This window comes from Pantherophis guttatus, chromosome 8 (genome assembly GCF_059756535.1).
Source record: "Pantherophis guttatus breed Tessera chromosome 8, ASM5975653v1, whole genome shotgun sequence".
NCBI lineage: Eukaryota > Metazoa > Chordata > Lepidosauria > Squamata > Colubridae > Pantherophis > Pantherophis guttatus.
This window is the reverse complement of record NC_142070.1, coordinates 2,344,557-2,370,987: the sequence shown is the minus strand read 5'-3', so window position 1 is coordinate 2,370,987 and position 26,431 is coordinate 2,344,557. Positions and strand designations below refer to the sequence as shown.

The following is a 26,431-nucleotide window of genomic DNA, read 5'->3' as shown; positions in this document are numbered from 1 at the left end:
CTTCCTTAGTTCTGTAATTACTAATACGGGAGATTTATTGCTGTCCTTAGGCAATAAGTAACTCTTTGTAACATACATGTCCTTGTGTCTTTGACAGTGAGGCCCCTCAGATGTTTTCCATATGGCAGTCCTTTTGTGACAGCTACGCCTCATCAGAAGATATATTACCAATTAGCTGATTTTTAATATAATCTCCAAACAAGCACATTTCTCCCTTATAATAATGTGAATAGAGAGGGTCCTTTAGTGTTCGTGTAACTGACCTTGTATGATTCCTATTTTATTCACATTACTAGAAGAGAGTGGGAGTTGTGGACAGGAGGAGGAGGAGGAAGAGGAGGATGGAGAGGAGGAGGAGGAAGAGGAGGAGGAGGAGGAGGAGAAGGAAGAAGAAGACGATGGAGAGGAGGAGGAGGACTGTGGAGTTTCAAAGCTGTTGTTTTTTGCAGACATCTCATTACCCTATTATGTAACATCATCAGTGCTAGAAGTAAATGGGGTTTGCGGAGAGAAGGGGGGGGGAGGAAGGGAAGGAGGAAGGAGGGGGAAAGGAGGAGGAGGAGGAGGACCCTGTGGGATCCTTGATGCTCTCTGAGCTTGGTGGTTTTCTTGCAAACATTTCATTACCCAACTAAGTAACATCTTCAGTGCTAGAAGGGAGTGAGATTTGCGGAAAGGAGGAGGAGAGGGAGGGGGAGGAGAAAGTCAGTGGGATCCTTTTTTTTTTTTTTTTTTAATTTGATTTATATGCCGCCCTTCTCCGGAGACTCAGGGCGGCTTACAGTGCGTTAAGCTTGATGCTCTCTGAGCTTTTTTGTTTTCTTGCAAACGTTTATTGACCCAACTAGGTAACACAATCGATGCTGAAAGGGAACGGGGTTTGCAGAGAGGAGGAGGAGGAGGAGGAGGAAAAAGAGTGCGGGGTCCTCGGTGCTTTCTGAGCTCGGTGGTTTTCTTGCAGACATTTCCCGACCCAACTAGGTAACATCATCAGTGCCAGAAGAGATGTGCATTTTGCGCTCTGCTTATGCACAGGAGGCTTTCCTTACCAGTCTTGGCTGGGGGGGGGGTGAAAGGAAGGAACCCCCAAGTATCCTCCCCAGTACCACTAAAGTCAAGTCCCGTCTGTATAAACGGAGAGCAAAAGCTCCTTTCTGGAGGGGAAACAGAGATTTCGCCGCCCCTCCTCCCATTCTTTTAGCCCCAGAGACACCCCACCCCTTCCTAAATCGACTCGGGGTTTTTTTCCAGGCAAAAAAAAAAAAAAAAAAGGTAAAACTTCCCTCCAGTCAGAGCCGACCCGGAACGTGTCGAGGCAGATCCCCCGGCCGCCGCTTGGAAGCCGATCAGCTGTTTTCACTTTCGCTTTCTCTTTCCTGGTGGTCTCTTTTCCGAAGCCTTCAATCAGCCCAGCTGCGACTCTCCCAGCCGCCTCCTCCGGATAAAGCGGGGCTCGGTTGGATAAGACCCACTTCGGACCCCCCCACCCTCCTCCTCCTCCTCCTCCTATTTCTCCCCCCCTCCCCCCCTCCCCAAAACCCGCCCCTCCCCCACCCTCCTGGCTCCACCTGGTCCTGCCCAGCCAGCCCCCCCTCCCCGCCTCCGCCCCCGCCTCAGCTGTTCCTTCTGCACCGGCCGTTTTGGGCGCTCCGACTGAATCCCACGGAGGAAGGAAGGAGCGCAAAAAGTCGGCCGCCGCGGCTCCGGAGCCCTCCGGGTGGCCGGGAACGGGGATTCCCGACAGAGACACGCCGGCCGGAGCTCCTGCAGGTATTTCGGACTCTTCTCCGCGTTCGCTGGAAGGCGGGGATGGGCGGGAGGGCTCGGATTTCTGCCCGGCGCAAAAGCCCAAAAAGCGACGCGCCTCTCCGCCGAGAGTCGGATCGCGTCTTCTAGGTCGCTCGGAAGGCTGGTGCGGAGTTACAGAGACCTCAGAGGTCTTCTAGTCCATCCCCTGCCCAAGGAAGGAGGTCCTCGGACCAGCCCAGGAAGTTTTGGCCAAGTCTTGGAGTTGAAACAGGTAAAGAGACTAGACTAGGAGTAGAGATAGAGTAGAAAGGAAGGGAAGGGAAGGAAAGGAAGAAAAGGAAGAAAAGGGGAAGGGAATTAGAAAAGGGGAAGGGAAGGGAAGGAAAAAAGGGAAGGAAGGGAAGGGAAGGGAAGGGAAGGAAAGAGAAGAGGAGAGGAGAGGAAAGGAAAGGGAAAAAAAGGAAGAAAAGGTGAAGGGGATTAGAAACGGGGAAGGGAAGGGAATGAAAAAAGGGAAGGAAGGAAAGGGAAGGGAAGGAAAGGAAAGAGGGAAGGAAAGGAAAGAGGAAAGGAAAGAGGAGAGGAAAGGAAAGGAAAGGAAAAAAAGGAAGAAAAGGGGAAGGGAATTAGAAAAGGGGAAGGGAAGGGAATGAAAAAACGGAAGGAAGGAAAGGGAAGGAAAGGAAAGGAAAGAGGAAAGGAAAGAGGAGAGGAAAGGAAAGGAAAGGAAGAAAAGGAAGAAAAGGGGAAGGGAATTAGAAAAGGGGAAGGGAAGGGAATGAAAAAAGGGAAGGAAGGAAAAGGAAGGGAAGGAAAAAGGGAAGTGGGGAAGGAAAGGAAAGGGATGGGAAGGAAAAAGGGAAGGAAGGGAAGGAAAAGGGGAAGGAAGGGAAGGAAAGGAAAGGAAAAAAGGAAGAAAAGGGGAAGGGGATTAGAAAAGGGGAAGGGGATTAGAAAAGGGGAAGGGAAGGGAATGAAAAAAGGGAAGGAAGGAAAAGGAAGGGAAGGAAAAAGGGAAGTGGGGAAGGAAAGGAAAGGGATGGGAAGGGAAGGAAAAAGGGAAGGAAGGGAAGGAAAAGGGGAAGGAAGGGAAGGAAAGGAAAGGAAAAAAGGAAGAAAAGGGGAAGGGGATTAGAAAAGGGGAAGGGAAGGGAAGGAAAAAAGGGAAGGAAGGAAAGGGAAGGGAAGGAAAAAGGGAAGTGGGGGAAGGAAAGGAAAGGGATGGGAAGGAAAAAGGGAAGGAAGGAAGGAAAGGAAAGGAGGGAAAGAAAAGGAAAGGAAAGGAAAGGACAGTGATGGGAAGGGAAAGAAAAAGGGAAGAAAGGGAAGGAAATGAAAAGAAGGGAAAGGGGGGAAAGGAAAGGAAAATGATGGGAAGGGAAAGAAAAAAGGAAGGAGAGGGAGGGGAGGGAAGGGAAAGGAAAGGAAAGGAAAGGAAAGGATAGGATAGGATAGGATAGGATAGGATAGGATAGGATAGGATAGGATAGGATAGGATAGGATGCTGGAAGGGACCGTGGAGGCCTTCTAGTCCAGCCTCCTGCTCAAGCTAGCTGCTGTGTGTGACTTCACACAACCGATTGGGCAATAAACCCTTTTTGTGGATTCACACGTACCTACCTGAAAATATCAATCATTAAGTAATTCGGGCAAAGCAAAAAAGCATTTATTGAAGGGGCAGGGAAGGCTTAAGTCTTTTTATGGGGCACAGATATAAATGAGGAGGCAAACTTTTGGTGTCTGTGATCTATCAGGAAGCAAGTGATCAAGCCACAAAAAGACACTCATTGCAGGTAGTCCTCGACTTGCGAACCAAGCCCAAAATGCCTGTCGCTAAGCGAGATGCTTTTAAAGCGAGTTTTACCCCATTTTACGACCTTCCTTGCCACAGTCGTTAAGCGAATAATTGCAGTTGTTAAGTTAGCGACACGGTTGTTAAGTGAATCTGGCTTCCCCGTTGACTTGGCTCGTCAGAAGGTCACAAAAGGACACGCACCCCGGGACACTACGACCGTCATAAATACGAGTCGGTTGCCGAAACTCACTTAACAAGTGACCATGGGGCTGTTTGCAACGGTCGTTAAGTGTGAAAAACAGCCCGAAGTCATTTTTTTCCCCAGCGTCTTTGGGATTTTGAATGGTCACTAAATGAACGGTCGTAAGTGAAGGACACATAGCAAAACATGGCTCCTAGATTGCATTCCAGGAGTGGCAAATTTTTGTTATTTCTTTCCAAGAATAATCTCTGCCTTTCTTAAAACTTAAAAGCATCCCATCACTTTCAGAAAAGGCTCTCTATTGTTTAGTGCTGAAATTCTCGCATATCGAGAAAAATGGCCTTGGCTAAAAAAAAATATATATTTTAAAAACCTTAAAAAAACATGTTTTTCTGAAGTTAGAAAAGAAACCTGGATCACTCAGTCCAAAATACTAATTTCACCTTTTAAAATGTTAAATAAGGAAGCCCGAAGTTTGAGGTTGTGTGAAGAGAAGCTGGCAGCCAAACCCAGGATCTTAAAGGGCAATGCGATACAGGAAAGTCCTCACCTTACGACCGCAGTGGAGCCCCAAATTTCCGTTGCTAAGGGAGAAATTCCTTAAGCAAGTGTTGCCCCCATTGTTACGGCTTTTCTTGCCACGGTCGTTCCGTGAATCGCTGCCAGGGTGAAATTAGTCACCCCGTTGTTAAGTGAGTCGGGCTTCCCCCCCCCTTGACGTTGCTTGTCGGAAGGAATCATCGGATTTGATTCACGAGCGTGTTTCTAACTTCGCGATTCACTTAACTCACTTTCATGGCCGGAAAGGTCTCAACCTGGGAGCCAAAATGCCTTTGACCAATGTCTCTCTTAGCGACGGAAATTTGGGGCTCGGTTGCGGTCGTTAGTCGAGGACCACTTGAACTATGAAAAATCTAGCCATTCTGAGCCAGCCTGCTGGTTTTTCGCTCTCGCTTGGTGAAAACAGGAGAGGGGAAGAAACTTTCACGCAGCTTCAAGGTTTTTCTCCCTGTGAAAATCTGATTTTTTTTTTTATTTCATCCCAGAGTGGTGTGTCAGCCAGCCGGTCAAGGCCAGGTCTCCCGATCTCCTGACCACATAGCAACATAGCAAGGCCATGTTGTCCTGCTGCCAGGTGGCGATAAAAACTGCTTTGTTTTGGGGTTTGGGGTTTGTGGTGGTGACTTGGGAGCTACAGGTAGTTCTCGATTTACGACCGCAATTGAGCCCAACATTTCTGTTGTTGTGAGATTTATGTTTATAATGGAATGGAATGGAATAGAAATAGAATAGAATAGGAAATAGAAATAGAATATAGAATATAGAATATAGAATATAGAATATAGAATATAGAATATAGAATACAGAATAGAGAATGTAGAATGTAGAATATAGAATATAGAATACAGAATACAGAATACAGAATACAGAATACAGAATATAGAATATAGAATATAGAATATAGAATATAGAATATAGAATATAGAATATAGAATGGAAAATAGAATAAAATAGAAATAGGAATAGGAATAGGAATAGAATAGAATAGAATAGAATAGAATAGAATAGAATAGAACACAACACAACACAACACAACACAACACAACACAACACAACACAATACAATACTTTATTGTAACTTTGAATGTAAGCAGGTTTTGCCCGATTTTAAGACCTTAAAATCATTTGGCGTTGTGAAAACCAGCATAGAAAATAGAATAAAATAGAAATAATAGAAATAGAATATAGAATATAGAATGGAATGGAATAGAAAATAGAATGAAACAGAAACAGAAACAGGAATAGAATAGAATAGAATAGAATAGAATAGAATAGAATAGAATAGAATAGAATAGAATAGAATAGAATAGAATAGAATAGAATAGAATAGAAAATATGGAATGGAATGGAATGGAATAGAATAGAATAGAATAGAATAGAATAGAATAGAATAGAATAGAATAGAATAGAATAGAATAGAATAGAATAGAAAATATGGAATGGAATGAAATGGAATGGAATAGAATAGAATAGAATAGAATAGAATAGAATAGAATAGAATAGAATAGAAAATATGGAATGGAATGGAATGGAATGGAATGGAATAGAATAGAATTAGAATAGAATAGAATAGAAAATACGGAATGGAATGGAATGGAATGGAAGGGATGTGTAGGGTTATTATCTTGTTCATCTGTATGGTTTTCTGGAACTGCGGTTACACGTAATTGCAAACTTCAGCAAATCTCCGTGAGCCGTGTTCCCAGCATGTACAAGGACACAGGATGAAACAAAGTATAACCTGTAACATTTGCTGCTATTCATTGTGTGTGCATACGTGCATAGTCACATCAAAACCATTGATGTAATTACTAACCAATTACTCTACCTTGGAGATTTGTTAACCAATAATGAAATAACCCGTATAGTAGGTAAGAACTGAGAACCTAAGAAACTATATAATCTGTATGTCTGATGCTCAATAAAATGGCTGTTGATTCTGCTATCCGAGGATGTTTCCCTTTCACTCATCTTCAGCCTCTGGGAACAAATGCAACAGGGATGGGAATGGGAATGGAATGGAATGGAATAGAATACTTTATTTTATTTTTATTTTATTTATTAAATTTCTATTCTTTATTGTAACTTCGAATGTAAGCAGGTTTCGCCCAATTTTAGGACCTTAAAATTGTTTGGCGTTGTGAAAACCAGCTGCTGGCGTTAAAAAGGGAGAACTTTCCGATGCTTGGATTCAAAAAGAAACAACGGGAAGTCAGATGTTAAAAAGTCAAAATAAGATATGCTGGATCCTCGCCGGATAGAGGAGAGAGTTTGGTCACAAAATAAGACTCTGGCTGCCTACCGGAAGTTCTCCCAGCTGTTCATTTGCTGCAAATAGGAAACAGATCAGCTTAGACTCGCAGTGTTTCTCAACCTTGGTAGCTTGAAGATGGGTGGACTTCAACTCCCAGAATCCCCCAGCCAGCAGCGCTGGCTGGGGGATTCTGGGAGTTGAAGTCCACCCATCTTCAAGCTTCCAAGGTTGAGAAACACTGTGTTAATCTCTGCTCTTGTGGGTATTTTATTTCTGGCCAGGAAGTGCAGTGATCTTTTAGCTTTTGGATTGTCTCTTTTGAATGGTGTGTAAATGTGGTCCATCTCTATGTGCCCGTTGATGGCCGTTTTGTCTGAGTGCCGCTGGCTGGGGGATTCTGGGAGTTGAAGTCCACCCATCTTCAAGCTACCAAGGTTGAGAAACACTGTGTTAATCTCTGCTCTTGTGGGTATTTTATTTCTGGCCAGGAAGTGCAGTGATCTTTTAGCTTTTGGATTGTCTCTTTCGAATGGTGTGTAAATGTGGTCCATCTCTATGTGCCCGTTGATGGCCGTTTTGTCTGAGTGCTGCTGGCTGGGGGATTCTGGGAGTTGAAGTCCACCCATCTTCAAGCTTCCAAGGTTGAGAAACACTGGCTTAGACAGTCCCTGAGGTCACTTCCTGATATGTGTTCTCAACCTCAGCAATATTAAGCTGGGTGGACTTCAACTCCCAGAATGTCTAAGCCAGCATGTCTGGCTGGGGAATTCTGGGAGTTGCAGTCCACCCAGCTTAATGTTGCTACGGAGGGATGGATGGATGGGGAATTCTGGGAGTTGAAGTCCACCTGTCTTAACACTGCTGAGGATGGCTGGCTGGGGAATTCTGGAAGTTGGTCCATCCAGATGAACGTTGCTGAAGATAGCTGTGCGAGGAATTCTGGGAGTTGAAGTCTTACCAGTTTTAACATCGCTGAGGATGGCTGGCTGGGGAATTCTGGGAGCTGAAGTCCATCCAGCTTAACATTGCTACGGTTGACAAACTCTGGCTTGTTGTGCGATTGTGCATGCCGGAGGAACAAGGTTGCCATTTTTTTATCGTTGCAACGAACAATTTGGTACTTTGCACAAGGCTGTCTTTATTAGCCACGAGATAGCCATCGTTGTGATAGTGGGACACCTCCGTGGTTAGGAACTCTTCCAAACTACTGAGTTGGCCCCTTCAACACAACCACAGCCACAGCCACAACTCAATCAATGAGCGCCCACAGATGGGTTAGGTTCACCCCAGGAAGGAACAATCATTTACTGATACGGGCAGAACTGAGAAATGTTGTCTTTGTAACAGTCTGGGATTCTGGCATTGCTGTGTTCATCACTGTTAGGAATATGACTATTACCTAACTGGTTGGGTTGGCAATATATAAACCATCAATGTATGTTTGCAGTGAAAATGTATTGTATTCTATAGCTTTAAGACTGCTGTATTGCATCATACTGTGTCCTGATTGGTTAGCTCTGTTGCCAATGTCCTTAAGAGGGAGCTAGAAACATGGCTTGTTCTCTGATATCTCTGTCTGGTACTGTTAGGAAATCCAGAAGAACTCTTTACTGTGAATGACTAAGACAACTGGTAAGAAGACTTTGTTAATGGATTATCCCTGGACTGTCGTTTTGGCTACCGCCTGATTTATATGTGTATGACCTGGATTGTTTATTGGACTGTGCTTTACTTTTTCCTGAAAGTAAACTATAACACAACTCAGTGTAATTGTGTGTGGTGACTGTGCTTATTCATAACTACTCTCAACCGCTTTCACACCCTTGCTACTCAGGGGTTACTCTGTAAATTCCTTAACAATCACAGCTGGACCACTTTTTTTTTTACCAAACCTGGTTTGTAGCAATTCATTCGAGACTGAAAACATGATGCACAGGTAGTCCTCGACTTACAACAATTCATTTAGGGATTGTTCAAAGTTACAATTGCACTGAAAAAAGGGACTTACAGTATGTTACGACTGTTTTCACACTCAACGACCATGACAGCATCCCCGTGGTCATGTGATCGAAATTTGATGCTTGGCAACTGATTCATATTAGTGACGGTCGCGGTGTCCCGACCTTCTGACCAACAAAGTCAAGGGGGAAGCCCGATTCACTTAACAACCAGGTTCCTAATTTATCAATTGCATGGATTCACTTAACGACGGTGGCAAGGAAAATGGGGCAAAGCTCACTTAATAAATGTCTCGCTTAACAACAGAAATTGTGGATTTCATTGTGGTCGTAAGTTGAGGACCGCCTGGGTTTTTTTTTTTTTTTTTGTTTGTTTGTTTGTTTGTTATACTGTTATTCAGCTTCGGATTAGAAGTTAAATACCGATAGTCCTCAACATACGGCCACAATGGAGCCCCACATTTCCTTTTTTTTTTTTTTAATTTTAAAAAGCAAAACTTTATTCATTCTTAAAAAAAACATTTAAAAGATACAATCGTAAGTCGTTTATTGTATATGTATATGCAAATTTGTTTCTTGATTAAGTTAACTTTTAACTTAACCAAGCTTTTGTATGTTTTGTATGTTTTGGAGCCCCACATTTCCATTGCTAAGCAAGATATTTGCCAAGCGACCGTTGCCCTGATTTTATGACCTGTTGTTGTGGCCCGTCAGTGGCCTGTGCGGATTGTAGCTGATTCCGACAGCGAGGAGGCTGGTGTGGTGCTGTGCCAGCAGCCTGCGCAGCTGGCGCTCGAGTCGGACAGTGAGGAGGCTGGAGAAGATGTGGTGCCAGAGGCGGGGATTCAGCCAGGGCCTTCAGAACCTCCAGAAGCTTCCATGGGTGAAGAGGAGGAAGAGGAGGAGCCTCTTCTCAATGCACGGGCGCGCAGAGCTGCCAAAAGGCAGGAGTGGCTCCTCAGGAGGAGGTCTCCTCGAGAGTAAGGCTTGGGGCTAATTGGCCACTCCCTTAGCCTATTTGGTGCATTGCCAAAATCTGTACATTGAGCGTAGTAACTCAATTGTGTAACTCACTCACACACCAGGCTAAGAACACCCCCCCCACCCAGCATACCTGGACAACAAGACCCCAACCCTTAAAACAAGACATACAAAATTCTGGCCTTAGATCTTTTATGGCCTCTCAGTTCTGGCTTCTCCTCCCCGGACCCACAATAGGAGTTAACAGGAATCTACTAGGAGCTTGTGTTCTGTTTATCTCCATCCCAGGAAAGTTGCTCTTTTGTTCCGACAATTTGCATTTCAGCTCCTGTGGCTTTAAGTCTTGTTTTTTTTTTTTTTAAAAAGAAAAAAATCAGTGCATCTTTGTTTTTTTGTTTTTAGCTATCTGTCACCTTTTGGTAATTTCGATCTTCTATTTGCAGCTGTTTGCTTGAGATTGTTGTCTCTCTCTATCTGTCTATCTGTCTGTCTCCCTCTCTCTGTGTCTCTCTCTCTTCTCTCTGTCTCTCTCTCCCTCTCTCTGTGTCTGTCACTCCATCTCTGTCTCTCTTTGTCTCTCTCTCTCTCTCTGTCTCTTCTCTCTCCTTCTCTCTGTCTCTCTCTCTTCTGCCTGTCTGTCTCTTTCTTCCTCTCTCTTCTCTCTCTCCCTCTGTGTCTGTCGCTCCCTCTCTGTCTCTCTGTGTGTGTCTCTCTCTTCTATGTCTCTTTCCTCTCTTTCTCTCTCCCTCTCTCTGTGTCTCTCTCTCTTCTCTCTCTCTCCTTCTCTGTCTCTCTCTGTCTCTCTTTCTCTCTCTTCTCTCTCCTTCTCTGTCTCTGTCTCTGTCTCTCTCTCTCTTCTGCCTGTCTGTCTCTTTCTTCCACTCTCTTCTCTCTCTCCCTCTCTCTGTCTGTCGCTCCCTCTCTGTTTCTCTGTGTGTCTCTCTTCTGTGTCTCTTTCTCTCCTCTCTTTCTCTTTCTTTCTTCCTCTCTTCTCTCTCTCTCTCTCTCTCTCTGTCTGTCGCTCCCTCTCTGTCTCTGTGTGTTTCTCTCTTCTATGTCTCTCTCTTTCTCTCCTCTCTTTCTCTCTCTCCCTCTCTGTCTCTCTCTTTCTCTCTTTCTTTCTTCCTCTCTCTTCTCTCTCTCCCTCTGTGTCTGTCGCTCCCTCTCTGTCTCTCTGTGTGTCTCTCTCTCTTCTATGTCTCTTTCCTCTCTTTCTCTCTCCCTCTCTCTGTGTCTCTCTCTCTTCTCTCTCTCTCCTTCTCTGTCTCTCTCTGTCTCTCTTCTCTCTCCTTCTCTGTCTCTGTCTCTCTCTCTCTTCTGCCTGTCTGTCTCTTTCTTCCACTCTCTTCTCTCTCTCCCTCTCTCTGTCTGTCGCTCCCTCTCTGTTTCTCTGTGTGTCTCTCTTCTGTGTCTCTTTCTCTCCTCTCTTTCTCTTTCTTTCTTCCTCTCTTCTCTCTCTCTCTCTCTCTCTCTGTCTGTCGCTCCCTCTCTGTCTCTGTGTGTTTCTCTCTTCTATGTCTCTCTCTTTCTCTCCTCTCTTTCTCTCTCTCCCTCTCTGTCTCTCTCTTTCTCTCTTTCTTTCTTCCTCTCTCTTCTCTCTCTCCCTCTGTGTCTGTCGCTCCCTCTCTCCCTCTCTCTGTGTCTCTCTCTCTTCTCTCTCTCTCCTTCTCTGTCTCTCTCTGTCTCTCTTTCTCTCTCTTCTCTCTCCTTCTCTGTCTCTGTCTCTCTCTCTCTTCTGCCTGTCTGTCTCTTTCTTCCACTCTCTTCTCTCTCTCCCTCTCTCTGTCTGTCGCTCCCTCTCTGTTTCTCTGTGTGTCTCTCTTCTGTGTCTCTTTCTCTCCTCTCTTTCTCTTTCTTTCTTCCTCTCTTCTCTCTCTCTCTCTCTCTCTCTGTCTGTCGCTCCCTCTCTGTCTCTGTGTGTTTCTCTCTTCTATGTCTCTCTCTTTCTCTCCTCTCTTTCTCTCTCTCCCTCTCTGTCTCTCTCTTTCTCTCTTTCTTTCTTCCTCTCTCTTCTCTCTCTCCCTCTGTGTCTGTCGCTCCCTCTCTGTCTCTCTGTGTGTGTGTCTCTTCTCTCTCTCTTTCTTCCTCTCTTCTCTCTCTCCCTCTTTCCTTGTCTTTCTCTTTCTCTCTTCTCTCTCTTTCTCTCTTTCTCCCTCCCTCTTCTCTCACTCCCTCTCTCTGTGTCTCTGTCTCTCTCTGTGTCTCTCTCTTCTGTCTCTCTCTCTCTCTTTCTCTTCCCTCTCTCTCTTCACGCTGCCTCCCTTTCTCTGTGTCTCTTCCTCTCTCTCTCTGTCTCTGTCTGATAAGCTAGTTGCATGCAGGGCTGAGAAAACATCCTGTCCTAAATATTTAGCTTATCAGTCTCTCTGTGGTAGGTAAAACCAAGGATCTTGACCAGCAGTATGGGCGAAAATTTGAAAGCCATAAAAGAACGAGGAATTCTCTTTCGGTTTTAACCCACAATTTCCTGAACAATTAATCAGTGGAACAACTTGCCTCCAGAAGTTGTGGATGCTCCATCCCTGGAGGCTTTTAAGAAGAGATTGGACAGCCATTTATATGAAATGGTATAAGGTTTCCTACCTGAGCAGGGGGTTGGACTAGAAGACCTCCAAGGTCCCTTCCAACTCTGTCATTCTGTTATTTCTTGGGGTTTTTGTTTGTTTTTTTTGACTCCCTTCTGTGTTTTCCTGCAGGAGAGAATCCCAGTGACAAGTGGCACCCGAGTCCAGTTTCGCCATGAAAAAAGTCAAATTTCTCTCGGCCGAGATCCACGATTTTACTTCGGAGGAGGCTCAGCAGCTGCTGCACAACAAATTTGTGGTTGTGATAGGGGACTCCAGTAAGTATCGCTAGGAATTGTGGGCCGAAATTGAGATCGCCAAAGCTTGGATACCCAGGTAATCCTCAACTTACAACCATTCGTTTAGTGATGAAGTTTGAAGTTACAAGGGCACTGGAAAAAGGGACTTACGACCGTTTTTCACACTTGCAACCATTGCCGCATCCCCCGTGGTCACGTGATCGAAACTCAGACGCGAACCCCTGCAGTTGTTAGATTAGTCACACGCTTGTTAAGTGAATTCGGCTTCCCCCATTAACAAGGTCACAAAAGGAGATCACATGACCTCGGGACGTTGCGACCATCATAAATACGAGTCAGCTGGCGAGGATCTGAATTTTGTATCACATGATCCTGGGGATGCTGCGACGGTCGTAAGTGTGAAACATGGTTGTAAATCCAGGGGTGAAATGCTACCGGTTCGCATGAACCGGTAATAAAAAAAATGCTATAGGTTCGTCCGAACTGGTATTTCTGACGATCAGCTTTGCCCCGCGATTTATATTCTCTAGAAAGCAGGAAATCCAGCTTTCTAGCGAATATAAATCGCGTGACATAGCTGTTCCCTCCCCCTCGCTCTTCTACTTACCTTCTTAAGCCTCCTTTTTCCACACGGAGTGCGTGTTTGGCACACACTGCACATGCACGCACAGGGAACCAGTGGCAAACCTCAGGAGGATTTCACCACTATGTAAGTCCCCTTTTTTTCAGTGCCGTTGTAACTTCGGTCACTAAACGAACTGTTGTAAGTCAAGGACTACGCAAATCTACACTCAGGAAAAGTGGGGGGGTAGGTTTCTCCTTTACTCCTTAGGAAAAGATAAGTGTCCGTAAATTGATTTGGAAAAATCAGAGAGAGATACCGAATTTTTCAGAGTATAAGACGCACCTACCTTTGTTGGTGAGGAAAAGAAGAAAAAGAAATCTGCCTCTGCCTCTGAGCAATTTTGCCTCGTTGCAGCAAACAGCCTGCTTTACTTTCAGTTTCGTTTTCAGCACAGCATTGATTAGCACAAGGGGGGAAAAAAAATCTGCTCCAGCAATTTACCTCTTTGCAGCAAGCAGCAGAGCCCTGCGCAAAACAGCTGAGAGCAAATCAGCTGAGAGTCGGGAGGCCGATCCGATCAACTTGTGCTAATTAGGCTGTGCTGAAGCTGAAAGGAGCTGTTTTTTCCTTGCTGTTTGCTTGCAAGGAGGTAAACTGCTGGGAGGCAGAGGCCAAAGGGTGGGGGCCAGTGAGTGGGCGGGGCTACATCCGGTGTATAAGACGCACCTAAATTTTCACCCTCTTTTAGGGGGGGGGGAAAGGTGCGTCTTATACTCCGAAAAATACGGTACTTCCTTTTTCCTGGCTCATTGGATGTTTTTTTTTGTTGAAAGGGGGCCAGGCGTAGAGATAGGTCACGCTAACCTGGCCTTTGGCATGCCGACATCAGGACCCACGTTAGCGCCGGCTGCATTTTGGCAAGGCGAGGCCAGGCTGCGAGGAATTTGTGCAAAAAAATAAAGCAGAATTGCCCCCTCCTTCTTAAGTTAGCCAGGCCGCTTCCTTCGCTTTTTGCTTGGCGCGGAAAAAAAAACATCGACAGCTGGGAGCTGAGAACGGGCGGCTGAGCGACCTTGAATCCTTCCCAAATTCAGCCGCAGCCCCAAAAAATAAAATAAGATAAAATTAAAAAAAATAAATAACAAGGTACTGTCTCTTATCGACTGAAGTAAAGTGAAGAAATAAAATAAAAGTACTGTGAAGTGAAACAAGTGAAGCGAAATGAAGAAATGAAATGAAATGAAATAATTAAAGTAAAATAAACAGGTACTGTCTCTAAACAGTACCTGTTTGTAGTTTGGTGTTTGTAGTTTTTAATATAAGGGCCAAATTTTTAATATATTTTAAACTGTTTTTTTTAAATTTTATGGGTAGATGTTGTTTTAATATGGCTGTACACCGCCCTGAGTCCTTCGGGAGAAGGGCGGTATAAAAATTTAAAAATAAATAAATAAATAAATAAATAAATAAGTAAAGTGAAATGAAGAAATGAGATCAAATGAAATAAAATAAAATGAAAAGGTTCTGTCTCCAAGCAAAGGAGTGAAAATAAATAAAACAAAACAAAACAAAATAAAAAGTTACTCTCTAAACAGGGAAGGTGAAGCGAAGTGAAGAAATAATGAAATGAAATAAAATAAAATAAAATAAAATAAAATAAAATAAAATAAAATAAAATAAAATAAAATAAAATAAAATACGAGTCATTTTCCAAGCAGTTGAATTTTGATCAAGCGACTGTGAGTGATGCTGCAACGGTCGTAAGTGTGAAAAACAGTCATAAGTCGTTTTTTCCAGGGTCGTCGTTATTTCAAACGGTCACTAAACGAACGGTTGTAAGTTGAGGGATACCTCTCCAGAATGCCTTCTCTAAGCACACCGCAATTAGTTTCTTTTTTTTCTTTCTTTTTTTTTTGAAAATCAACCACCTTAAGCAGAATAATTCGGGGTGCGTGTATTGATTTTTTGGTATCCTCGGGAGGAGAAATGGCCAGTTGGGGACATTCTCCAGACGATGACCATGTTGTGTAGCTGGCTGCAGAGTCGGACAGTGAGGAGGCTGGGGAGGAACATGGGCCAGTCCTGGAGTCTGGGGAAGGCTCGGACGAGGGCTCTGCGTCGGAGGCAGAGAAAGGGCCATCTGTTGTGGCTCCGTTACCTGAGCCTGTGTCATCGGCAGGAGAGGACTCCGAGAGTGAAAGAGAGGAGTTGGCAAGGCCTCCCTCTCCAGGACCCTCCTCTCTGGCAATGCCTTCGGTGTCCGCCGAAGGGCAAGAGATAGGACCGGGGCCAAGCACGTCCACGCAGCCACAGGTGGACAGTGATGAGGGTAATGAGTCTTGGCTGGATCCTTGGCAGCGTCGCAGAGATAAGCGCGTGCAACAGAAGACCATCTGGGAGGTATGTGCTGCCTCCGGAGCCTCCAGAGTCGGACCTCAGTGAGGCAGAGGAACAGGGGGAGCCTTTTCCCAGTGTGCGCATGCACAGAGCTGCCAGACGGCAACAACAGCTAAAACAAAAGGGACGACTCAGGAGTAAGGCTTGGAGATGATTGGCCCCTCCCATAAGGCTTAAAGAGGAGCAAAGGCACGTGGGCCTTTGCAGGAAGCAACACTGTTAATTCTGTTCAGTTTAGAGTCTGAAGCTCTGTTTGATTCTGGACTCCGTGTGGCTTTGCCAATTAGGTTTTTGGGCAGCGTATCAAGGGAGATGAAGGTGGGTGATTATTCCGAAGGATTTCTCCCGAAGGACTTTTTGCAACTAATTGGGACTCAGCTGTGAATGAACAGAATTCCCAGCTGTTGTAATAAAAGAGGTTTTGGGGACGACTCCTATGTTTCACTGACTCGGGAAGCCGAGGTCAGAACAGACCACTTGACCAGATGACCAACGGAAGGGGGGGGAAAAGGCGCCTGAATCCAGCTTGCCTTCAAGCAGCGTTTTTTTCAAACATGGCTCCTTTAAGAGGGGTGGAGTTTAACACCCAGAATTCCCCAGCCAGCCTTCTGGGCCCTGAAGTCCACCCTTCTTAAAGCAGTCAAGTTTAGAGGGGGGCGGGGGGAAGACTGCCTTAAAGAATATCCAGATCTACCCTTTTTTTTTTTTTTTGCATCTTGGTTTATGTTTGTTTGTTTGTTTCTTTTTCCCACATTACAGACTATCGTGCAATATATAAAGATTTGGTCTACTTTCTGCAGAACGATGAGTTGGTCCCTATCGAAGAACTGAGGAAGAAGGTACTGTCTCTAATCAAGGAGAACGTTTGCGGTTCCGGGTTAGAAAGGAGGGGTCCTTGAGGCTCCCTGAGCTTGGGGGTTTCCTTTCAGGTGTTTTACGACCCAACTAGGGAACATCATCAGTGCTAGAAGGGAGTGGGGTTTGCAGAGAAGAGGAGGAGGGAGGAGGGAGGAGGACTGTGGAGTCCGTGGTTCTGAGTTCCATTGTTTTCTTCCGTACGTTTCATTACCCAACTAGGTCTTATCACCAGGGTTATAAGGAGGTGGGGTAACACTGATGATGTTGGGTCATGAAACATCTGCAAGAAAACCACCAAGCTCAGAGAGCACCAAGGACCCCACAGTTCTCCTCCTCCTCCTCTTCCTCCTCCTCCTCTTCTTCCCCTCCTCCTCCTCTTCTTCCCCTCCTCCTCCTCTTCTCCACAAACATCATTCCTTTCTAGCACGGATCATGTTGCCTAGTTGGATAATGAAACATCTGAAGAAATAACAACCAAACTCAGAGCATCAAAGACCGCATAGTCCTTTTCTTCTTCCTCCTCTTCCTCCTCCTCTTCTTCTCCTTCCTCCTCCTCCTCCTCTTCTTCTTCTCCTTCCTTCCTCCTCCTCGTCCTCTTCTCCTCCTCCTCCTCTTCTTCTTCTCCTCCTCTTCTTCTTCTTCTTCCTCCTCCTCCTCCTCTTCTTCTTCTTCCTCCTCCTCCTCCTCTTCTTCTTCTCCTCCTCTTCTTCTTCTCCTTCCTTCCTTCCCCCTCCTCCTCCTCCTCTTCTTCTTCTTCTTCTCCTTCCTCCTCCTCCTCCTCTTCCTCTTCTTCTCCTCCTCCTCCTCCTCCTCTTCTTCTTCTCCTCCTCCTCCTCCTCTCCTCCTCCTCCTCCTTTTTCCTTCCTCCTCCCCCCTTCTAACCCTCTTGATGTCCCCTAGTTGGGTAGCAAAACATCTGCCAAAAAACGCCCAGAAAGCTCAGAGGGCCCCAGAGTTCCACGCCGAGCAACCGATATCCTTTTCTCTGGGCGCACTGGGTGTCGGTTAAATCCTAAAGGTTGGCTTTGTGGATCCTCCTTCCCCAGTAGGATGGATCTACTGGCCCTTCGGACTTTCGTGGGTCTCTGTTTGTATGTACGGAGACTTTCTCCGCCTATCAGGGCTTTTGAACGGTGCCCTCTTCCTTCGCAGCATGAGCCGACTTTCGCCAAGGACTGCCTGGTGGAATTGAACGAGTCTTCCGGAAACGATTACCGTTTGGTGCGCCAGTACCGTACCCGACATCACCTCGTGCGCTTCTACTTCATCACCCGGGCTTATTCGTCCTACGTGGACAGCATCATGAACGACTTCCGGGCGGCTCTGAAGGCAGATCTGGTGCCCGATGTTGTCATCGTGCATTCTTGCCTCTGGGATCTCAACAGGTAAATCGGACCAGCCCTTTCAGCCTGACCACATGCCCTCGACGTACCACTGAGGCACAAGGGACTGCCTCTAATCGAGGAGAATATTTGTGGCTCGGGGGTTGAAAGGAGGGGTCTTCGGTGATCCCCAAGCTTGGAGGAGGGGGGAATGGGCTTTCCTTTCAGACGTTTCACGACCCAACTAGGCAACTTCGTCAGTGCTAGAAGGGAGTGGGGTTTGCAGAGAGGAGAGTGTTGTGGCCTCTCGGCCGCCGGCCCCTCCAGCAGCCGAATCAGAGGAGGAGGAGGAGGCGTGGGAGTGAGGGTCAGCATCAAGGCAACCTGAGAGCTCGGAGGGGGAAGAGGGAATGGAGCTGGCAGAGAGAGAGAACGAGAGAGAGAGAAAGAGAAAGAGAAAGAGAGAAAGAGAGAGAGAGAAAGAGAGAGAGAGAAAGAGAGAGAGAGAGAGAACGAGAGAAAGAGAAAGAGAGAGAGAGAAAGAGAGAGAGAGAGAGAAAGAGAGAGAGAGAGAGAGAACGAGAACGAGAGAGAGAGAACGAGAGAGAGAGAACGAGAGAGAGAGAGAATGAGAAAGAGAACGAGAGAGAGAGAGAACGAGAGAGAGAGAGAGAATGAGAGAGAGAGAGAGAGAGAGAAGGGTGGAGCCTGGGCCATCCGTCAGCCCTCAGATGGAGAGTCATCAGCCCCCAGGTCCGGAGGTGGCTGATGAGGAGGAGGAGGAACAGCTGGGTCCAGTGCCTGATGCACAGAAGGCAAGAGGAGAGGAGAACGGTGGAAATCTATGGGCCGGTCCTTGGGACGGAAGAGCCACTGCTGCTAGTGAGGCCCCACCCTGGCTCTGGGGATAAAAGGCAGGGGGCGGAGATGAATAGATGGGACAGACAACTCTTCATCTCCTGACTGGATAGACGTGTTATCCTGAGAGGGAAAGTTTTTGCCGGGACTGCCGGCGCTCTTAATCAAGGAATCGTTTGAGTTCACTTCAGAGGGTTTGGGGAGTTTGGGTCAGAACAGAGGAGGAGAGCTGTGGGGTCCTTGGTTCCGAGTTCCATTGTTTCCTTGCGTCCGTTTCATTACCCAACTTGGTCTCATCATCAGTGCCAGAAGGAGGTGGGATAACACTGACGATGTGACCTAGTTGGATAATGAAACATCTGAACCTCCTATTGCTTCAGCCCGACCACACGGTCCTCGGCGTACGACCGCAACGGAGTCCGGCATTTATGATGACGCTAAACGAGAAAATGTGTCCCGGGCATTTTGTTTCATTTGACGACTTTTCTCGCCTCGTTTGCTGAGCGAATCGTGGCAGTTGTTAAATGAGTCACACGGTCGTTAAACGACTCTGGCTTCCCCGTGGACTTGGCTTGTCGGACGGTCGCCAGAGGGGATCACGTCACTATCTGGGACACTGCAAACTGTCATAAGTAGCTTGCCAAGCATTCAAATTTTGATCACGTGGTCAGAGGGATGTTGCGATGGTCGTAAGTCCCTTTTTGAAGTGCCGTTGTGAACTTCCAACGGTCACTAAATGAACTGTTGTGAAGTCCAAGGACCCTCTTGTTCCTTCTAGTGAGTTTGTCTTGGTTCTCCCTTCCACGCAGGTATCACGATAAGTTTCCCACGGAGCCGCCACTCCCGAAAGCGATCAGAGAATACCGCCAGAACATGGAGAAGCTCTTCCGAGCCTTGAACGAAGTTCTTCCTTCGCGCACTCTCGTAATTTGGAATACGGCCATGTCCATCACCAAAGACGCCCGTGGATACGTCATCGAGGTGAGAGGACGGGTGGGGCTTCCTTGGGGGTGATTGAGGACCACCTGGCTCCCTTCAGAATCCAAGGGACATCTTCTGCAACGATTATCTGGCGCTCCAGATATTATGAGTCTTCACGCAAAGAAGCAAGGAGAGAAGCAACCTAGAGTGTCCGGCTTGAGTGGGTGGGGGGTTGGACTAGATGACCTACAAGGTCCCTTCTAACTCTGTTATTTTGTAATTGAAGATATTCCCTTCCTTCCTTCCTTCCTCTTTCATTTTTCATTCCTCCAATCCCTCCCTTCCTTCCTCTTTTTTTCTTCCTCCAATCTCTTCCTCCCTCCCTTCCTCCCTCCCTCCCTCCCTCCCTTTCTTTCATTTTTCCTTCCTCCACTTCCTTCCTTCCTTCCTCTTTCATTTTTCCTTCCTCCAATCTCTTCCTTCCTTCCTTCCTCTTTCATTTTTCCTTCTTCCAATCTCTTCCTTCCTTTCTTCCTTCCTCTTTCATTTTTCCTTCCTCCAATCTCTTCCTTCCTTCCTTCCTCTTACATTTTTCCTTCCTCCAATCTTTTCCTTCCTTTCTTTCTTCCTTCCTTCGTCTTTCATTTTTCCTTCCTCCAATGTCTTCCTTCCTTCCCTCTTTCATTTTTCCTTCCTCCAATACCTCCCTCCCTCCCTTCCTTCATCTTTCATTTTTCCTTCCTCCAATGTCTTCCTTCCTTCCCTCTTTCATTTTTCCTTCCTCCAATACCTCCCTCCCTCCCTTCCTTCATCTTTCATTTTTCCTTCCTCCAATCTCTTCCTTCCTTCCTTTTTCATTTTTCCTTCCCCCAATCTCTTCCTTCCTTCCTTCCTTCCTTCCTTCCTTCCTTCCTTCCTTCCTTCCTTCCTTCCTTCCTTCCTTCCTCTTTCATTTTTTCTTCCTCCAATCTCTTCCTTCCTCTTTCATTTTTCCTTCCTCCAATCCCTTTCTTCCTTCCTTCCTCCCTCTTACATTTTTTCTTCCTCCAATCTCTTCCTTCCTTCCTTCCTCTTTCATTTTTCCTTCCTCCAATCCCTTCCTTCCTCTTTCATTTTTCCTTCCTCCAATCTCTTTCTCCTCCTTCCCTCCCTCCTTTCCTTCCTTCCTTCCTTCATTGGAAATCTACATCTAGTCCTTGACTTACGCCCATCATTGAGCCCAACATTTCTGTCGCTAAGCCAGAACAGTTGTCAAGTGAGCCTTTGCCCCATTTTACGACTTTTCTCACCACCGTCGTGAATCATTGCAGTTATTAAGTCAGTAACCCAGCAGTTAAGTGAACCCGGCTTCCCCATTTTGACATTGGGTTATCAGAAGGTCGCAAAAGGGGATCACATGACACCCCCCCCCGGGGGGGTCATAATTACGAGTCCATGGCCAACCGTCTGAATTTCCATCTTGTGACCGCGGGGAGGCCGCAACGGTCGTTAAGCGTGAAAAACGGTCCCGAGTCCCTTGTTTCAGGGCCGTTGTAACCCCGAGCGGTCGCTAAACGGACGGTGGCAGGTCGAGGACTCCCCGTAACGTCCCCCGTTCTTGACTTGAGGTTCGTGGGTGTTTTGGGATCTTCCGCAGCAACCTTGCAAGATGTCAGCCGTGGATATGATAGAAGCCAACTTCTACAGCACCAACCTGGCCCAAGCGTTCTGGTTCGACGTCCTGGACCTCCACTACTACTTCCGGTTCCTGCAGGACCTCCATGCGCCCGACGGCACGCACTGGGACCTCCGGGCCCACCGCTACCTGACCAAGCTCCTGCTCACTCACCTGGCCGAAGCCTGGCAGGTCCAGCTACAGAAGCAGAGGCAGCTGATGGGCAAGTGGGGAAGGGGCTGGGGGAGGGAAAGCAGGGGGGAGGGAGGGGGGGCTTGGAAAGTGGGGGAGGGGCTTCTGGGATTTTCCCCCAGCCCCACCCCGCCACCAGGATCCAGAGCTAGGCTTTTAAGGGGGATTGGAGAATAATTGCAGATGGATTTAGGAGGTTGATGGTTAGAAAGGGATAACGATGGAAAGAAGGAAACAGGCGGGGGAAAGAGAAATGCACATGTGACGTACCGGCTGTTAAAAATATCAGGAGCTGCTTCTTTATAACTCTTCCTTTCCTTCCTTCCTTCCTTCTTTCTTTCCACCTTCCTCTTCCCCTTCCTTCCTTCTTTCCTTCCTTCCTTCCTTCCTTCCTTCCCCCTTTCCTTCCTTCCTTCTCTTCCATTTATCCTTCTCCTCCTTCCTTCCTCCTTCCGTTTATCTTTTCTCCTTCCTTCCTTTCCTTCCTTCCTTTTATCCTTCTCCTCCTTCTTTCCTCCTCCCTCCCTCCCTCCCTTCCATTTATCCTTCTTCCTTCCTTCCCTGCTTCCATTTATCCTTCCCCTCCCTCCCTCCCTCCCTTACCCCAATGGACCGCAGGAGTTTGAAACTAGCCCATCCTTCTGCTGCAGAAGGGGCACGATGGCTCAGTGGTTAAAGACGCTGGGCTGGTCAGATGGAAAGGCGACAGCCCGGGTTCGAGACCCGAGCTCTACAAGACGGTGTGAGCTCCCATTCCTTGGCTCAGCTCCTGGCCACCTAACAGTTCGAAAGCAAGCAAATGGGAGTAGATCAATAGGTACCACTTCGGATGGGAAGGGAACAGCGTTCCATGCACTTTGGCATATACAGGTAGTCCTCAACCTACGATCACAATTGAGCCCCAAATTTACGTGGCTAAGTGAGAAATTTCCTGAGTGAGGTTTGCCCCATTTTACGACTTTCCTTGCCGCATTTCAACAAATCACTCCAGTTCTTAAAATCACTCACACGGTTGCTAAGCAAATCTGGTTTCCCCATGGACTTGGCTCGTCAGAAGGTCGCCAAAGGGTATCGCCTGATTCCAGGACACCGCGACCGTCATAAATAGGAGTCGGTTGTCAATCATCTGAATATAAATCACAGGGATGCTGCCGCGGTCGTAAGTGTGAAAAACGGGGTTTTTTTCCCCCGCTGCCGTTGTAACTTGGAACGGTCCCTGTCGTAAGTCGAGGACTACCTGTAAGTCATGCTGGGCCCCATGACCACAGAAGCGTCTTCGGACAACGCTAGCTAAGAAAGGGAGATGAACAGCGCCCCCTAGAGGCGGATACGACCGGACAGGGGAGACTTTTAACTTCACCTTCCCTTCTGCTGCCTTCTCTGTATTCCTCCCATCTTCTTCATTTTCAGACATTCAGAAGTTTCGAAAAACATCTCCCTGGAGGAACCTGGACCCTGCCCCTCCTCAGCTGATCCCCACCCTGTGGACCAACGGCTCAGCCAGGGACTTCTATTCCAGGAGACCTTCTCACCTCAGTCGTAAAGCTTACAAAAAGAGGCTCAGAGCAAGGTTGAGTCAATGTCACCATTCCCCTGTCCAGCTTGGTGGCCCCTATGATGGGCTTCACCAGGAACACAACATCCCCTGGCCCTCTGCCGCTCTCCCCGATCCCAGGAATTCTCCCACTGGCTTGTACAGGGGACCCATAATTTCATCTGAATGCCCTCAACCCATTCCAGGTTATTACCCTTGTGGTCCAGAACATGGGAGCTACGACAGGTGGCCCGTAGGTTCTTCTGAACAAGAGCATTGCCCTCCACCCGGTCCAAATTTTAATTCTTGCACCCCACCTTGCATCGGCTGGGAAAGTTGGCCCGTACCTTCATTTGAAGGAGAACAGGGCCTTCCCAGCTACTACGACGGTCATTCCCATGACCCATTTCATGCTGGCTGTGATGCTACACCCATAAGTGGACAGGAGCATCACCCTCAACCCGATGCAGGTTATTCCTGGGTCCCAGATAGTTCTGGTGGCCATAGTAGACCCATAGATGTTTTAGAGCAAGGTGTCCCATTCTATCCCGGTCCTTATGATCCTCCTTTCCAAGATGGCAGGCTCGGCAGCTTCACTGACCAGGGGCCAAGATTCCACCCCAATAGTCCCCCTCATTTCTCACAAGGCGTGGGTGACGCGAGCACACCCCTGAATATTGTTGAACAGGAGCAGTGTCTCCAGCCCCATCATTATTTCCAGGAGGCCCATGGACCTGATGATGACAGTTGGGTCATGGGTTTGCCCGAGGAGGGCCCGTGGCCCCCGTTTCATCCTAGGAGAGACTTTCCTGTCCCTCACGATGTTAGGAGTAGCCCTTGGTCCACAGATGGTGATGAAGGAGATCCGGGCTTCTCATTCCGCATAGAAGGTATGTTCCTGGGTTTCCTGCCAATTATTTCAGGGTGGGGATAGTCCGAACCCCAGTTTTGAGCTGGAAGTAGGCTAGAACAGGGGGTCCCCAACCTTGGCAACTTTAAGACTTGTGGACTTCGACCCCCAGAGTTGAAGAGTTCAAACTCTGGCAGTTGAAGTCCACAAGTCTTAAAGTTGCCAAGGTTGGAGTGGAGACCCCTGGGCTAGAAGGAATGTTCTAGAGGAGGAGGAGGAGGAGGAGGAGGAGGAGAGGAAGAGGAAGAAGAGGAAGAAGAAGAGGAGGAGGAGGAGGAGGAGAAGAAGAAGAGGAGGAGGAAGAAGAGGAAGAAGAAGAAGGAGGAGGAGGAGGAGGAGAGGAGGAGGAGAAGGAGAAGAAGAAGAGGAGGAGGAGGAGGAGGAAGAGAAAGAAGAGGAAGAAGAGGAGGAGGAGAGGAAGAGGAAGAGGAGGAGGAGAAGAGGAGGAGGAGGAGGAGGAGGAGGAGAAGACGACGAAGACGAAGACGAAGACGAAGAAGAAGAAGAAGAAGAAGAAGAAGAAGAAGAAGAAGAAGAAGAAGAAGAAGAAGAAGAAGAAGAAGAAGAAGAAGAAGAAGAAGAAGAAGAAGAAGAAGGAGAAGAAGACTATTAGGAGGACTGTGGGGTCCTTGGGGCTCCCTGAGCCTGGATGTTTTCTTGCAGATGTTTCACTACCCAACTAGGTAACATCATCAGTACTAGAAGGAGTGGGGTTTGCAGAGAGGAAGAGGAGGAGGAGAACTTTGGAGGAAGACTAGGAGGACTGTGGGATCCTTGATGCTCTGTGCCTGGTTGTTTTCTTGCAGATGTTTCTTTTTCTTTTTTTAAATTTTTTTATTGATTCTTGCAGACGTTTCATTACCAAACTAGGTAACACCATCAGAGCTTTGGTGTCTTCTACTCGGCACCTTTTCCTAATGTCCCTTCTTGCTTTCTGACAGAAAATCTTCCCAATGGCTTCTCTGGGCCGGAATCCTTTACTCACGAGGAAGTCTGGGCTCCTTACAGCCTGCCACACAGAATACCCCGCGGTGCCTGGATTGGGAAGATGCTTCCAAACCGCCTTCGACATGCCAACTACAGACGCCAAGCCTGCGCCCCTTATGCCGCCAGCTGGAAGACATCCAGGGACTCTTATTGATCTGGTGCCCATCTCAACTTGGGGCCGTTTTTGTTCGGGGGTTTTGATTTCTCACCAAAGACCAACGTGGCAGGACCGATTTTTCTCCCGGGCTGCGGTTCCATCTCTGCCCACTGTAGAAATGCTAGTTTGGGCATCTCGGTTATATGGAACAATTTGGAATTACTGGTTTGGGAGTTTGAAGAGCCAACAATTTGGGATTTCTGATGTTGATGAAATGTTTGGGGGGGAAAAAAAATCAGAATCTGGTTTGGGAGTCGGCGAGGTTGTGACATCATGTGAGAGCAGGGAAAGGAGGCCACAGGGACAGGTTAGGTCAGTAGTTTTCAAACTTGGCTCCTTTAAGAGCTGCGGACTTCAACTCCCAGAATTCCCCAGCCAACACGGGCAATTCTGGGAGGGGAAAGCCACACATCTTAAAGCAGGGGTCCCAAAACATGGCAGCTTTAAGACTTGTGGACTTCAACTCCCAGAATTCTCCAGCCAAGGTTGGAGACCCCTGAATTAGATGACCCTTCTGTTCTCTTCCAACTCTATCATTCATAGCTGGCTGGAGAATTCTGGGAGTTGAAGTCCACAAGTCTTAAAGCTGCCAAGTTTGAAGACCTCTGTCTTAAAGTGTCCAAATTTGAAAAAAAAAAAACATTCCTAGAAATCAAGGGTGTCCAATCATGGCAACTTTTAAAGACTTGTGGACTTCCACTCCCAGAATTCCCCAGCCAGCATGTGGGCTCTGGGTGTGTGATTTGTGTACATGCTGTTTTTAGTGTGTCCTTCCTTTGCAAATCTATCTAACAAACCGAAGCTCATTGTGGAGAAAATTAAGGTTTTTACACTTAGGCAAGGAAAACCAACTCTGCAGGTACAGAGCAGGAGAAACCTCGCTTAAGGCCAGTAACTGTGAAAGGAGTCTTGGAGTCCTAGTGGAGAATCACTTAAATAGGAGCCAGCTGTGTGCCGCAGCTGCCCCCCAAAAGCCCACACAATCCCACAATGCATCCCACAATGCATTAACACAGGGAGAGAATCAAAATCATGTAAAAAATGTTAATGCTGTTTTATAAAGCCTCACTAAGATCGCATTCTGGAATATTGCAACCAATTTACAATGTTAAAAAAAGGAGACTCTGGAAAGAGTGCAGAGAAGAGCAACGAAGAGGATTAGGGGACCGGAGGCTGAAACATAACGAAGAAAAATTGCAGGTGTTGGGTAGGACTAGTAGTCCAACGAAGAGAAGAAATAGGGGTGACATGAGAGCAGGGTTCCAATATTAAGAGCCTTGGTGGCGCAGCAGACTAAAGCGCTGATAAGTAACACCAGCTGCCTGCAATTACTGCGAGTTCAAATCTCACCAGGCACAAGGTTGACTCAGCCTTCCATCCTTCCGAGGTCGGTAAAATGAGGACCTGGATTGTGGGGGCAATAAGCTGACTTTGCATAAAAAAAAGAACACCGTTTAGGGGGGCCGAAAGCCCTACTAAGCAGGTATATACAAAAGTATGAAGGCTATTGCTTAACGCATTGTAAGCCGCCCTGAGTCTCCAGAGAAGGGCGGCATATAAATCGAACCAATAAATAAATAAATAAATTTGAGGGGCTGCCTGAAAGAAGAGGGAGGGGGGGTCAACCTATTCTCCAAAGCACCTGAAGGTAGGACAAGAAAAGGGTGGAAACTTAACCAAAGAGAGAAGCAACTTGGAACTAAGGAGAAATTTCCTAACAGTGAGGACAATTAACCAGTGGAACAGCTCGCC

At 47.0% G+C, this 26,431-nt stretch overlaps 1 protein-coding gene across 1 annotated transcript; it reads left to right on the top strand.

Moving 5' to 3' along the window:
- Positions 1-1,291: 1,291 nt before the first annotated feature.
- Positions 1,292-25,806, top strand: LOC132712013 (uncharacterized). The gene is made up of 8 exons (XM_087874803.1): positions 1,292-1,770; positions 12,197-12,342; positions 16,046-16,125; positions 17,297-17,529; positions 19,134-19,305; positions 20,882-21,122; positions 22,502-23,515; positions 24,477-25,806. The coding sequence occupies exons 2-8, from the start codon at positions 12,240-12,242 to the stop codon at positions 24,674-24,676; spliced, it is 2,043 nt and encodes a 680-aa protein (XP_087730929.1). The 5' UTR covers positions 1,292-1,770; positions 12,197-12,239; the 3' UTR covers positions 24,677-25,806.
- Positions 25,807-26,431: the final 625 nt, after the last annotated feature.